At 48.2% G+C, this 14,011-nt stretch overlaps 1 protein-coding gene across 1 annotated transcript in view; it reads left to right on the top strand.

The window, feature by feature from the left end:
* The window catches only part of LOC119386785 (transmembrane 9 superfamily member 2-like), an 80,053-nt gene that overhangs the window by 50,036 nt on the left and 16,006 nt on the right, over positions 1–14,011 (top strand). The window contains 3 exon segments of the mRNA XM_037654057.2: positions 5,026–5,134; positions 10,329–10,434; positions 10,437–10,460. Of these exon segments, the coding sequence (XP_037509985.2) occupies positions 5,026–5,134; positions 10,329–10,434; positions 10,437–10,460 (239 nt within the window).

Below are 14,011 nucleotides of genomic sequence, written 5' to 3'. Positions count from 1 at the left end.
CCGGCGTCGCTACAAACTCCTCACCTTACCATCACGGTTCATGTCAACTCCACTCCCATCCCCATCGTTTCGCATCTTCGCGTGCTCGGGCCGATACCACATTCCAACCGCCATAACACACACACCATAGACAAGCTCTCGCTCTCGGTGCAGCAGACCGCAAGTATGCTCGCCCGTGTCCGTGTGTGACATGAGGGCGCATGCGAGAAGACGATCTGCTCCGCCTTGACGCTTTCGTCGTTTCCTGCGACAAAATTGACGTCCTCATCCGTCGGGCATACAAGACTGTCCTCGGCCTTCCCCCCAACGCGTCCACCGATCGTCGTTTGGGTGTACACAACACCATTGACGAGCTGATTGAAGCTAACCGCTCCGCTCGGGTGCAACGCCTTTACCGTTCGCCACATCCTTTCCTCCATCGGCCACGACACCTGCTCCCAGCCTCCGGATCTGGTCTCATTACCCCATGCTGTTCGAGCGGCGTTCTCTATCAAGCCGCTACCTAAGAATATGCTCGCGACAGTGGCATAGCCAGAGGGGGGGGGCACACCGGGCCAGTGCCCCCCCCCCTCCGAAATTTTTTTGCCATGTCATATACAGCACAAAATGACACGTGACCACATCTACTTGCCCTGCCCCCAATTCAGATCATGGCGGTGCCCCCCCGCCCCCGGAAATAATTTCTGCCTACGCCCCTGCACCACGACGCTCGCCGCCATGCTTCAAGCAAAGTACGCCGACCACCCGGCCGTCGCCTACGTGGATGCGCCCGATACAACTCACGCAGGGACGCCTTCCTAGTCATTTCCGTGTCGTCGTCCTCATCGCCTTTGCAGCAATCACGGCTGGCACAGTTCGAATACCTTACGCTGTCAAGGCGGAGGAGGCAGCCATCGCTTTGGCCGCGACCTCGGTCGACGCTGGCGTCATACTCAGCGACTCCAAGCAAGCCATATCCAATTGCGCGCGAAGTCTCGTCTCGCCTACCACCCTACGGCTCCTTTGCCCACTACAGCTGCAAGATGAGCAGCGCCACATAGAACTGATCTGGGTCCCCGCCCACTCGGGCCACCCCGGCAACGAGAAAGCTCACCAACACGCTCGAGGATTCGTCGACCGACCGGTGGGCCCCTCAGAGTCGGACGCCGCGGTGCCGGAGCCCCTGGTCACCTCCCAGGACATCCCTCAGCACTTATCGCCTCGAGCGATGTGCCTTTTCACCTCCTCACAACAGCCTATCCAAGCTGTCCGAGATCGCCTGTCGTCGCCTACAGACCCGCGCCTTCCCGTGCCCCCTCGTGTTTTCGTACATGCACCCAGGTGCCATCGATCCACGCTGCTGCCTGTGCGGCAACGTTGCCTCGCTGAACCACATCCTCTGGGGCTGCCCGGAGGATCTCATTTGCTCACCTCCCACCGAAGAACAATCGGATGCCCTTCTCTCCAGCACCGACAGAGACACCCAGACACGGGTCCATTAACGAGCGGAAAAAAATTGAAGGACACCTTGTAAATTCCAAAGTGTGTTGGGCGAAAGCCTGTGGCCATTCGACTGACTATGCCATGGTATCGGGGGAATCCACATTCTTGGGGCGCTTCTCCAAGCCGCTTGCCGTGGAGTCATCACCGGGCCGCTTGGGAGTCGTCCGACTAACTCGACTGCTGCAACGAGACGTCTGACGAAGGAGTGTTGCCGCGCGCGCCGCTGTGCCATCAAGTGATTGCTGAGAGATTGTGAGGGGGCACGGACGGATGCCACCGACGTACGTCGCCGCACAAATGCGCAACGCGCGTTGCAAGGAGCAACGTGAAACTGTAGCACGTTGACGGACTGACGCCGCCGCTGGACGCCGCCACCGCGTTGCGCAACAGTTGCTCAACGCGCGTTGGAAGGAGCTAAGCGCAACTGTTGCTATGCGCCGCTGTCCCATCACGTGATTGCTGAGAGAGTGTGAAGGACAGCGGCCACAGCTGGCACCGTTCCAGGGCACGGACGGACGGAAGACGGACGCCACGAGTATAAGCCATTAAAGGTTTTCGCCTTACGCCATCGAGAAGCACAGCCTGGCAGCCTAGGTGGCTTAGCCACCCATCACCCCTTCAACTAATAAAGTCGTTACTCACTCATTCGGTGGTTGAGGCCTGCAATTCAAGTTGCCTCTTCAGAATATTCTTAACATTATTATTTTATGCTTATTTATGCTTATCCGGTGTACATATGCGCTCTACTGACGTCACTCGTTCGCGCGCATATGTGTGTGTCACCCCGGAAGCTGGAGTGTTCACACTTTCGGAATCCGTCACGCAAAAAAAAAAATAACAAAAACAAAAGAAGGATGCAGTCGTACTTAAATGCCTGTCAAATAAGCGCGTAGCACTCACGCTAACGGCATCACTGCGTTAATTGGCCGAAAGAGAGCGTTTCGCGGCTATTTGCTTAACGACAATCACCAGGGGCAGAAAATCGAGATGACCGTTTGATTTGCTGCGCCCCCTACAGGCACGCTCCGCATTGCGATAATATGTTGACGCTCTAAAGTCTTGTTTTCTTTCCTTAAAATGTACTGTCTTTTATGGGTCTCGGCCTAACCGCAATGAACGAGTAAACAATGAATCGAGCTATAAGTTAGGTGACTTGCGCCGCACTTTAACAAGGGTGTCACGCGATACTAAGCTGCTTTTATGAAAAAAAAATTAATTCACCCCGTACTTCAATGCTTTTATGGGCTCTCCATAATAATATCATCTGGAGTTTAACGTGCCAAAACCGCGAAATGATAATGAAGCACGCCGTAGTGGAGGGCTCCGGAAATTTCGACCATCTGGTTTTCTTTAACGTGCACAGACATCGCACAGTACTCGGGCCTCTAGCATTTTGCCTTCATCGAAATGCGACCGCCGCGGCCGGGACCGCACCCGCGACCTTCTGGTCAGCAACCGAGCACCGTAACCGCTACCCCACCACGGCGGACCGCAGCCTCTCGATGCCTTGGTAGCTGTAGAAAATAATGTACAATAACTTCGTTTCAGTCTGAAGAATCAAAATTTATTCGCTGTAATACTCGCGGTCACGATTTTTTCACCACCGACACGTGATCTGAAGTCTCTGAAGCTCAGGAATAGTTTATACGTTGGAAAAATGAGTCTCTAAAGCTTCGGCATGCAATGAATCAACTCTATTTTTGACTTTTCTTTGGTTGCAGTCTTACCTAACTTGCTAAAAAACTGAACTGTAAACCTCATGTTTCCTTCTCTTGCTGATGCTAACACTTCCAAAGCGATTTCTTTTCTCCAAGCACAACGAGATACTTTAGTTCACTCTTGGGTACTCATCGTTGCTCACCGATAAAGTAGTTTTTGCGCGTCATGGGAGAGTACATTATGATTTCACAATTAATTTGGTGTGTAGAATTTATTATTATATTTAGGAAGAACTTGTTTTTGGGCGAGTTGGTGCCTTAGTTCGCTGAACATATCGTAACTGGTGCGAAGCTAGAAACGTGAAAAAGGGGCCGGAAAAAGGCATGAAAAAAAGGCCTTTGGCGCTGTTCTGTCTCTTTCATCCGGCCCCTTTTTCATGTTTCTAGCTTCGCACCAGTTACGATATGTTCAGCAAATTACTATTATATTTTACCTCTGTTCGCCTGCCATATTAAAAATGCTTTGGTTACGTTGACGTTTGGTAACTACTGTTCCCTGCCTCTTCCCTCTCCTGCTGTAGCCCTGTAACAGAGATGAAATCTGTATAAAATAAATGAATAAACAAACCTATATATGTCGACATCCACCGATATATAGTATACATATATATACTGTAGCGAAGAGAGGACGACGGCGAAGCACACGAGCAAGCTAGCAAGCAAGCAAGCCGCAGTGTCAATAGTAATAGGGGACACCAGCTAGCGCTTGCCCGGATTTTGGCTACTTCACGGCCGCCGCTCTCCGACGCCCTACTCTTGACGTCTGTCGACATTCCCTGAAGACGCGTCAATAAATCACGTCACATTTGGTGGAGGTGCGGGGTATAGATGGTAGGTGCTGAGCAATTTGGGTCCGAATGACGTGTTTAAGGTTAGGGGCGAAAGTCTGCGTCAGCTCGTTCGTGAGAGGTAGTAGTAAAAGCTGACGGGCTACCTCTTCGCGGGCAGCGGCTGCTGATCGGCAGGGCGAGCAGTAACGTGTAAGCTCGATAGCGTGTCGGTCGTCGTGAGGGCTTGGCGCGCGATCGAGCGCTGCCGACGCAACTCGTCAAAGCTCTGACACAATGAGACCAGTGCAGCGACTGTGGTGGGATTCCTTGCGAGCAGCATCTGAAAAGCATCGTCCTCGATGCCCTTGAGGATGTGCTTGACCTTCTCCTCTTCGGTCACGGTAGAGTTCAGGCGGTTGCAGAGGTTCAGCATATCCACAATATAGCCCGTGAAGTTCTCGTCGGGTTGCTGCGCGCGTTGACGCAAGCGCTGCTGTGCCTGAAGCTTGCGAGCCGATGGCCGACCGAAGACGTCCGTAACTGAAGTCTTAAAGACGGACCAAGTGGGAATGTCGCTCTAGTGGTCGTTATACCACAGCTGGGCGATGTCCGCAAGGTAGAACTGGACGCAACCAAGCTTCATTTGGTCGTCCCATTTGTTGCTGGAACTCACACGTTCGTATTTCGAGAGCCATTCTTCCACGTCCGAGTCACCCGAGCCGGTGAAGATGGGCGGATCTCGCTGGCGATACACGGTGCCGCAGGTGACGTTGACTGCCGAAGGTCCAGACTGGAGAGGGGTCCCTTCGGCCATGTTGGCGATGTGGTCACGAACCGGGGGGAGTTTCCGGGAGCGAAGGTCCAGGTTGGTACTGGGAATTCACGTACCTCCACCAAATGTGACGTGAATGTGACAAATGTGACAAATGCATACTTGTGCGTAAGAGATGGTAACTGGAGTGAAGAGTCAAGTGTGTTGTGTAAGAGATTCACTGCAATCTATTGTGTTGCATGAGTACGCTTCATTGCATTGCATCATCTCTTTCTTTCCCCAGCATCTTGAACAGCGTTGTGATCGTGCTGCTCCTTACCGGAATGGTGGGCATGATCCTGGTGCGCACCCTTCACAGGGACATCGCGCGATACAACGAGCGCGTCTCAGGGGTGAGGCGTGATTGTTTTTCTCTCTAAATAGATCTTTGCTTTCTGTGCCGGCGAACACTGAAGTTTTGGGCGAGTTTATAAGATTCCCATGCTTGCCTGATCGCGTGAAAAGCGAAGATACAACTCAAGATGACAGCAGAAGCAGTAACTCCAAACTAAGCTTTTATTCGTAACACGCACGTTTTTTTCGTCGCCTTGACAAAGACGACATGGAAAACAATATAGTGCTTGCGAGTCAAATTTACTAAAGCATCCATGCAAAATTCATGACGCAGAGCTGCTCCAAAAAGAAAGAAGTGTTTTAAAGCTTCGAATCGCAGCTGGAATACCTATTGGCAAGTTTCATCGAGAGAACAGGAGCAGAGGCGTTGTGCAATCAGGAGTTGGGGGCCGAGCACTGAGATCAAGGCCACTCGATCTGCCATGAGAATGCGGCACGCATCCAGAGAGCCGGTGCGAGAGTGACGAGTGAGGAGAAAAAAAAGCCGGCAGATCCCACGCATTGTGGGAATCGATGTAATGCGAAGCAGCCAGCAAAGAGCTGCATACATCGTCTTGTATGTCATTGAGGAAAATGCGTGTCATGGTTTTCATGTCAACTCCTATTATTTATGTTCGTCACACAGTAACGTCGCGCAATACCAACTTGGGGCTCGATCAACCTAGAAAAACGGCCGCCAGGGCACCATGAGCGTGGCACGAAAGTCATGCTGTACATGACATGTGTGTCATGATTTTCATGATAACTCGTGTTTTTATGTTTGTCACACAGTCACGTCGCGCAAGACCAATTCCGGGGTAGATCAAGCTAGCGAAACGGCCACCAGCGCGCCATGAGCGTGGCACGTAAGTCATGCTGTACATGAAATGCGTGTCATGATTTCCATGATAACTCGCGTTATTTATGTTCGTCACACGGTCACGTCGCAAGATACCAATTTTGGTGTATATCAATCTAGCGAAACGGCCGCCAGCGCCCCATAAGCGTGGCACGTAAGTCATGCTGTACATGACATGCGTGTCATGATTTTCATGATAACTCGTGTTATTTATGTTCGTCACACGGTCACGTCGCAAAATACCAATTTTGGTGTATATCAATCTAGCGAAACGGCCGCCAGCGCCCCATGAGCGTGGCACGTAAGTCATGCTGTACATGACATGCGTGTCATGATTTTCATGATAACTCGTGTTATTTATGTTCGTCACACGGTCACGTCGCAAAATACCAATTTTGGTGTATATCAATCTAGCGAAACGGCCGCCAGCGCCCCATGAGCGTGGCACGTAAGTCATGCTGTACATGACATGCGTGTCATGATTTTCATGATAACTCGTGTTATTTATGTTCGTCACACGGTCACGTCGCAAAATACCAATTTTGGTGTATATCAATCTAGCGAAATGGCCGCCAGCGCCCCATGAGCGTGGCACGTAAGTCATGCTGTACATGACATGCGTGTCATGATTTTCATGATAACTCGTGTTATTTATGTTCGTCACACGGTCACGTCGGAAGAGACCAATATTGGTGTATATCAAGCTAGCGAAACGGCCGCCAGCGCCCCATGAGCGTGGCACGTAAGTCATGCTGTACATGACATGTGTGTCATGATTTTGATAACTCGTGTTATTTATGTTCGTCACACGGTCACGTCGGAAGAGACCAATATTGGTGTATATCAATCTAGCGAAACGGCCGCCAGCACCCCATGAGCGTGGCGCGTAAGTCATGCTGTACATGACATGCGTGTCATGATTTTCATGATAACTCGTGTTATTTATGTTCGTCACACGGTCACGTCGGAAGAGACCAATATTGGTGTATGTCAAGCTAGCGAAACGGCCGCCAGCGCACCATGAGCGTGGCACGTAAGTCATGCTGTACATGACATGCGTGTCATGATTTTCATGATAACTCGTGTTATTTATGTTCGTCACACGGTCACGTCGCAAGATACCAATTTCGGTGCATATCAATCTAGCGAAACGGCCGCCAGCGCCCCATGAGCGTGGCGCGTAAGTCATGCTGTACATGACATGCGTGTCATGATTTTCATGATAACTCGTATTATTCATGTTCGTCACAAGGCCACATCACAAGATGCCAATTTTGGTGTATATAAAGCTAGCGAAACGGCCGCCAGCGCACCATGAGCGTGGCACGTAAGTCATGCTGTACATGACATGCGTGTCATGATTTTCATGTTAACTCGTGTTATTTATGTTCGTCACACAGTCACGTCACAAGACACCAATATTGGTGTATATCAAGCTAGCGAAACGGCCGCCAGCGCACCATGAGCGTAGCATGTAAATCATGCTGTACATGACATTCGTGTCATGATTTTCATGTTATGACCTGTCATTTATGTTCGTCATACAGTCATGTTACGCCATACCAATTTTGGTGCACATTCGATTAACCAAGCGACCAGGAGAGCACGAAGTCGTAGGCGGCTGGATAGATAGATAGATAGATAGATAGATAGATAGATAGATAGATAGATAGATAGATAGATAGATAGATAGATAGATAGATAGATAGATAGATAGATAGATAGATAGATAGATAGATAGATAGATAGATACGGTCAAAGTCGCAGAAGTTCGCTAAGAAATGCTTCGCATTTAATATAGAGTGCGATCAGAACATTCGAAGCCCCGGCACTCTCTGCGGGACAGCAGCACAACACGCGTGAAATCTGTCGCTCACATCTGCGCCATTATCCCCATTTACAGTTACGTGCTACGTCTGCGCAACGACGCATCTAGTAAACACAGATACGTACACTTCGTAGTCGTCACCGTCGCTACTTGTATAAGTGGCGCCAATACGGCCAGCATCAGTGGTGTCAAACTATGCAAGGTTGCCACCATTGCCTCCGCGCTCGCCGGCTTAAGCACAATAAAAACAAACAAGGAGAATTTGATGTTTAAAATCTCGCGACTCTCGTCGTACTCCGCTTACTCCCCTTTTCAGGCGAGAGCGCTTCAAACTGCTCGTTGCTGCTCTCGGTGATGCAAAAATGCTCTTGTTCTACCGCTGGATGACAGTACTCCTACTGCTGTTCGACCACTGAAAACACGGCGGCTCCTAAGAGAGCACTTTCAGCGTGCTTTTGAGTGCTCCTGTCCTCCCAATGGAATTCGCCATATGACACATTCGGCTGGTCGCTACCGCGCTCTGATTCGTGTTACAACGATACGTAGCGTGTTAATCCGAAACGCGTGTCCGATTTGAATGTGCAGCCGATCGCCACAGCTGCCTGGGCCGGAAGGGGAAACAAGTCAGGGCGCCTTCTGTTGCAAACATGCACCGCGCTGACGTCATTTCGAAAACGGAAGCTGCCGACCGGAACTCTTCGAGATCTCGGTCGCGCTAAGACGTTGAAGATAAAACCAGAGGGGTCCCCCCCCCCTCTTTCTTCCCGCCCTCCGGTTGGTAGAGTCCAAAAGAGTGGAATGCAAATGAAGCGATGACGTGCTTTTCACAGTGACCTGCCTTTGGTTCGTGGCTTTCCAGGAATAAAGATGGAAAGTAAGCAGTTCTTGGAATGCAATATCATAAACCTCCTGCCACCATCATCAACAAAAACCTGCGTGGCCATAAACTATGATGACGCGACAGAGAGTTCCAACTGGGTAAAAGTATGGGACAGACTATGTGTCTCTCTTAAGTGATTAGGTGGTACACCTGCCCCCCCCCTCCCTACATGCGCACGTCTAGGGGTAGAACCACCTGAATGTGACGCGCGTTGCCAGGGGGCTCCGGAGGGCTAAAAAAAAAAAGGACCAGCCGGATGCACCATTCGAGAAGTATACTTAACTGTTATACTGACACTGTTTTCGCACATACAACATGTATCAGCTAACTCTAGCCACGCAGGTGTTTGGTTAAAATAATATTTTGTCTTCGTGTTATCCGAAAACCGCTGCGCAATAATTTTGTTAAGGCGGGAAAGGACAGATGACCGATCCCGTGTAGGTTAGTAACCGCGTAATAAGCGAGTGTAAGCTCTCTTTTTTCTTTGTTCAGGGTTGCCTAACGTTAGCTAGGGCACCCAGCATATATTCAGGCGCATGATCCGATGGATGCTTACAATTCCATGTTCCCAGAAGGTTTAAATTATTAAATGCATGAACATGAATATGTCGAGTAGCAGTGAAAACTTTTATTGATTACAATATAGGGGCCGGCAACCTTCGGCCCACGGGCCACATGCGGCCCGCGGGGCAGTATTATGCGGCCCCCGGCACGACGTCAGAACCCCCTCCTCCCCTACCCTTATCACTTCCTATCTGAAGGCCGATATGGCAGTTTTGACCTCAGATTGGTTGAGACAGGAACAAAGAAACAAAGTTTGAAGAAACTACCAGCAGCCATGATAATAACGCTCGGCAGTACATGCTTCTGCGAACAGACTTTCTCGAGAATGAAGTTCATTAAATGAAACTTGCGTTCCCGACTAACCGAGGAACACCTCCACGACTTTCTGCATCTGTCGGTGAGCAACCTTGATGTAGATATTTACGAGTTGGCTTAGAATTTTGAGCACCTGAAGTCGCATTGAAACAGATAAATAACTTTTATTCTGGTTGCCTGCAGATTGGGTAGGGGAAGGTGAGGGAGGGGGGGCCAACCCTGCCTATCGATCGCGGCCACGAGTCCTTGCGCTCTGGCAAAAAAAGTTCTTTTTTTTGCTTCTAACCTATGTTTTTAAATTGCAACCTTGTGGTGTGCGTGCTGCATATACGCATGATTTCTATTCCAGTTTTCCAGTTTTGTACATTTTGTACAGTTTTGTACAGGGCCAATCTTCTACGGACAGTTTCCGTCGACGTCACTGTGTTCGACATTTTAGAATATTGGCACATCTGAGCAGCAGGAAACATGGCAGGTGTGTCCTGCGCCGATAGACAAATCGATAAAGGACAATCTGCAGTAGGATGGATGTCCTGTTTTTTCTACGTTCCTACCACTGTGTCTACGTATTTTAGCGCTTTTCCATTTCATCAGGCAAGTAGAATCTGTCGAAAAGTTGCAGGACAGCGAAGCTCAAAGTGATGCTCGCGGAATGACGTAGCGTGCTCACGTCACTGTGGCCTCAGTGGCAGGACACTAGCACGGCGAGAAGTTCCCATGGTGATGTCGCGTGTAGCATGTCGATAAGCTCTGGGCCCTGGTGTGCAGGAGGACGCCCAGGAGGAGTACGGCTGGAAGCTGGTGCACGGAGACGTGTTCCGGACGCCAGGAAACAGCCTGCTGCTGTCGGTGTTCGTGGGCAGCGGTGTTCAGATCTTTTCATGACCTTCATTACACTGCGTGAGTGTCGCCGCAATTCTACGCCCTAGCGATAATCAATCAATCAATCAATCAATCAATCAATCAATCAATCAATCAATCAATCAATCAATCAATCAATCAATCAATCAATCAATCAATCAATCAATCAATCAATCAATCAATCAATCAATCAATCAATCATGCAAGCAAGCAAGAAAGCAAGCAAGCAGGTTTATTAGCATAAATGCAGTTACAATACACATATCAAGGTGATACTTTTTCAGGAGGAGGCCCAAAAATAAGAATTATGGGAGGGCCTTCTATCGGACTTAGATAAAACAAGTTCACTGAGCAGAAAAAGAACAGACATTGTAAAAGAGTGTATACGATTAAATAAAACGCGGAAAGAATGTAAATGCAGACAGTTAATCAATGTTGATACACAAAGTAACTAAAACTATGAAACCAGATATGTTTTCAGAAGTCATCTGAAACGACTGAACGGCAATAGTTTGAAATCAAACCTCCACAGCTTGTTCCAAATCAAAATTGCTGCAAAACAGGCGTTTTCCTTCTCGTAATTTGAAGTGGCTTCAAATTGAAAAAGTTAATGAAAAGCAAACGCCATTGGATTTTTATTAGTGAATCGGCGAACTGAAAAAGCATCAATGGAACTACTTGACTGCATATGACGACTTTAGACAGCAGGACCATCAGACTCACCTCATGTGTGCAATCAGCCGGAAATGTACACCCAAATGGAGGAATAGGGGCTTACATGATGAAATAAGGAGTGTAAAGACTATAATTTTTATATAAATAATTACTGGAGTTTTTATGTGCCAAAACCACTATATGATTATGAATCGCACCGTAGTGAAAGGCTCCGGAAATTTCGACCACCTGAAGTTCTTTAACGTGCACCTAAATGTAAGCACACGGACATTTGGCCTCCATCGAAATGCGTCCGGGATTCGATCCCGCGGCAAGGTTATAATTTTCAAAGCTTTTCTTTGGATGCTAACCACATGAGTATAATAAGTATTTCCGCAAGCAACAATACAATAAGGAACGTGTGTTGGACGCTAAATGTGCGATGAAGTGAGAGAATTGCGGTACACTCTTTAAAAAAAAAGGTACTACTGCTTGCTAACTTTGGGGTTGTAACGGCTTGTCACATATGTACTACCCTGCTAGTAAGTGCAGTTAGTAACGGCAAGGGTGGTAACTGTTACTACATTCACTGTTACTAACAGCAATTAGTTACTGTTACTATCCTAGCCGTTACTAACCATAGGTAGTAAAATAAAGGTCGTAAAAAAAGGTAACCGACACTAACGTGTTCATTTTGCCCCATTATTAACAGTGATCAAATTCATAATGTCGCACTACGATACAACTTCGGGTAATCCTTCCGTGGAGTGTCATCAACTAGAACAATACACAGATACAACAAGTTCACTACGCGACAGTACTTACTTTGCGACTCCCGGGGTATTTATAGCCCCTACATTTGAGATGCACGACTGGTACCGGTGAGCACCTGTGTTTCACGATGAATTATCAAAAAATATGACACTAAAGTACCATACCCTACTACTAGATTATATGTGCTTGGGGATGTAGCACAAGACATTTAATCAACCGTAATAAAAGGAACAATATGTCCTGTCTATTTGCTATAAAACTGCCGCAAAAAAGCATTATGTACAGCGGCCGAGACAAGGCCAAATCCACTAACATGGCCTCAGTGCATTTCAATGAATTCCTGTGCTAGTACATAGACAGTAAAAAGCTAATAATTATCATTTCTGGAATTTTACGTGCCAAAACCACAATATGATTTGGTTCTTTCACATTCGCCTGATGCTAGTTTGTTGGAATTGATATTGTGTACTAAAACGCGTATAACACTTGCTTACAGTTCATTAACATTTGCTCCTCTGTTTTCAGAATAGCAGAACGATGCTTATAAATCGAGGTTGCGTAGTTTTAAAAAGAGAAGTTGTATTTTTTTCTTCATCCACGAACATTTTCTTCACCAGTTTCCGATTACAAATGATGTGTCGAGACCATTCCAGTTATAAATTAACACAGTAGGTATTAACTACAATTTTAGGTTAAGTAGTTAACGGCCAGGTAGGAAAAAGGTAGTAACGGTCCATGAAAGTTAGTAACGGCTGCAGTTACTGCCTATTTGCTTGCAGTTACTAACGTAGGTAGTAAACAGGTCGGAAAAAGTTAGCAACGGCTGCAGGTAGTAACTGTTTACTAACGTAGGTAGTAAATAGGTCGCAAAAGGCTAGTAACGGTCCAAGACAGTTAGTAACCGCTGCAGTTACTACCTATTTGCTTGCAGTTACAACCTTTTTACTAACTTTTTTTTAACAACGTAATGCTTAAAGCCGGGCGACCTTTAAGGATCTTATGCTGCAGCCAGCTTACATAGCGGAGTAAATTTTAGCGTTAATTTCTTAGATTGGATGTACACTGAGTCTCAGGAACTTCGCATAACCAATTTGCTAAACTTCAACGTTGCTTATCTGCATTTGTATATTATGTGGCGTAGGTTGCCTTCACGTAGAAAGGTGCGCTCAAGCGATGGCATGCGTATGAAGGCTTTTATGCGACCATAATTCGCGTAGCGCTGCCTATCGGAAGCAACCGAACCACGAAACAAGGGCGGAGGGCCAGCTCGTGGGCTCCGAAAGAGCGCGAGCGCCATGCAGTGTAGGAATGAAATCCGGCTTGTTGGTTCAGAACCTTTGGATGATATTGTAGCGCATATTGACCCAGACACAAGCGAGGCCCATGAACACACAGGCAGGAGTGCCGTGTGTGTGTGCGTTCGTGTGTGCGTGCGTGTGTGCGTAATACAATAATTATGTTGGGGTTCTACTTCCCAAAACCACGATATGATATGAGGGACGCCGTAGTGGAGGGCTCCGGAATGTTCGACAACCTGGAGTTATTTGCCTTGCACCTAACTCTACGCACACGGGCCTCAAGCATTTCGTCTCCACTGAAATGCGGTCCGCCACGGCCGCGATTCCATCCCGCGACAGTCGGGGTCAACAGTCGAGCACCATTACTGCTAGACACCTTGATGAGTGTGTGAGTCGTATGGGTGGCCTGGTTTTGAAGGGCTGGGGCTTCCGACGTTTACCGTAGAGGTCTCATACCCCTAGCGTTGAGAATCGTTCTGGCTGATTGACGTGCAGCGTGACGCATTGTTTAAGGACAAGCGCCAGTGCAGAGCACGTGCGACTTTTCCCCCCTCTGTCGAATGCCGAATCGGGAGCGAGATAGGTAGCAGCTGACTTGCGATTGATGGCGATGACACCTCTTCTATTCACCTGGAAAGTCTACTGAGGCAGCTTCAGCCGGCATTTGCCAGTGTCAATGAACAAGCGAGAACGGTCCCTAAGAACGGTTCTTTTTAAAGGACCGCTAAACCACTCTGGGTTCAAGGACGACAGAGTGTTTTCTTTCTCGCCTTCGCTACCCTTTCTACAGGAGCCATATCCTCCTCGCCACTTCTTTCTGCATAAAACAAGTGGAGAATGTCAGCGCTACACGTTGAACCCATC

This window comes from Rhipicephalus sanguineus, chromosome 3 (genome assembly GCF_013339695.2).
Source record: "Rhipicephalus sanguineus isolate Rsan-2018 chromosome 3, BIME_Rsan_1.4, whole genome shotgun sequence".
In the NCBI taxonomy this organism is placed as follows: Eukaryota; Metazoa; Arthropoda; class Arachnida; order Ixodida; family Ixodidae; genus Rhipicephalus; species Rhipicephalus sanguineus.
This window is presented reverse-complemented; position numbering and strand designations above follow the sequence as displayed.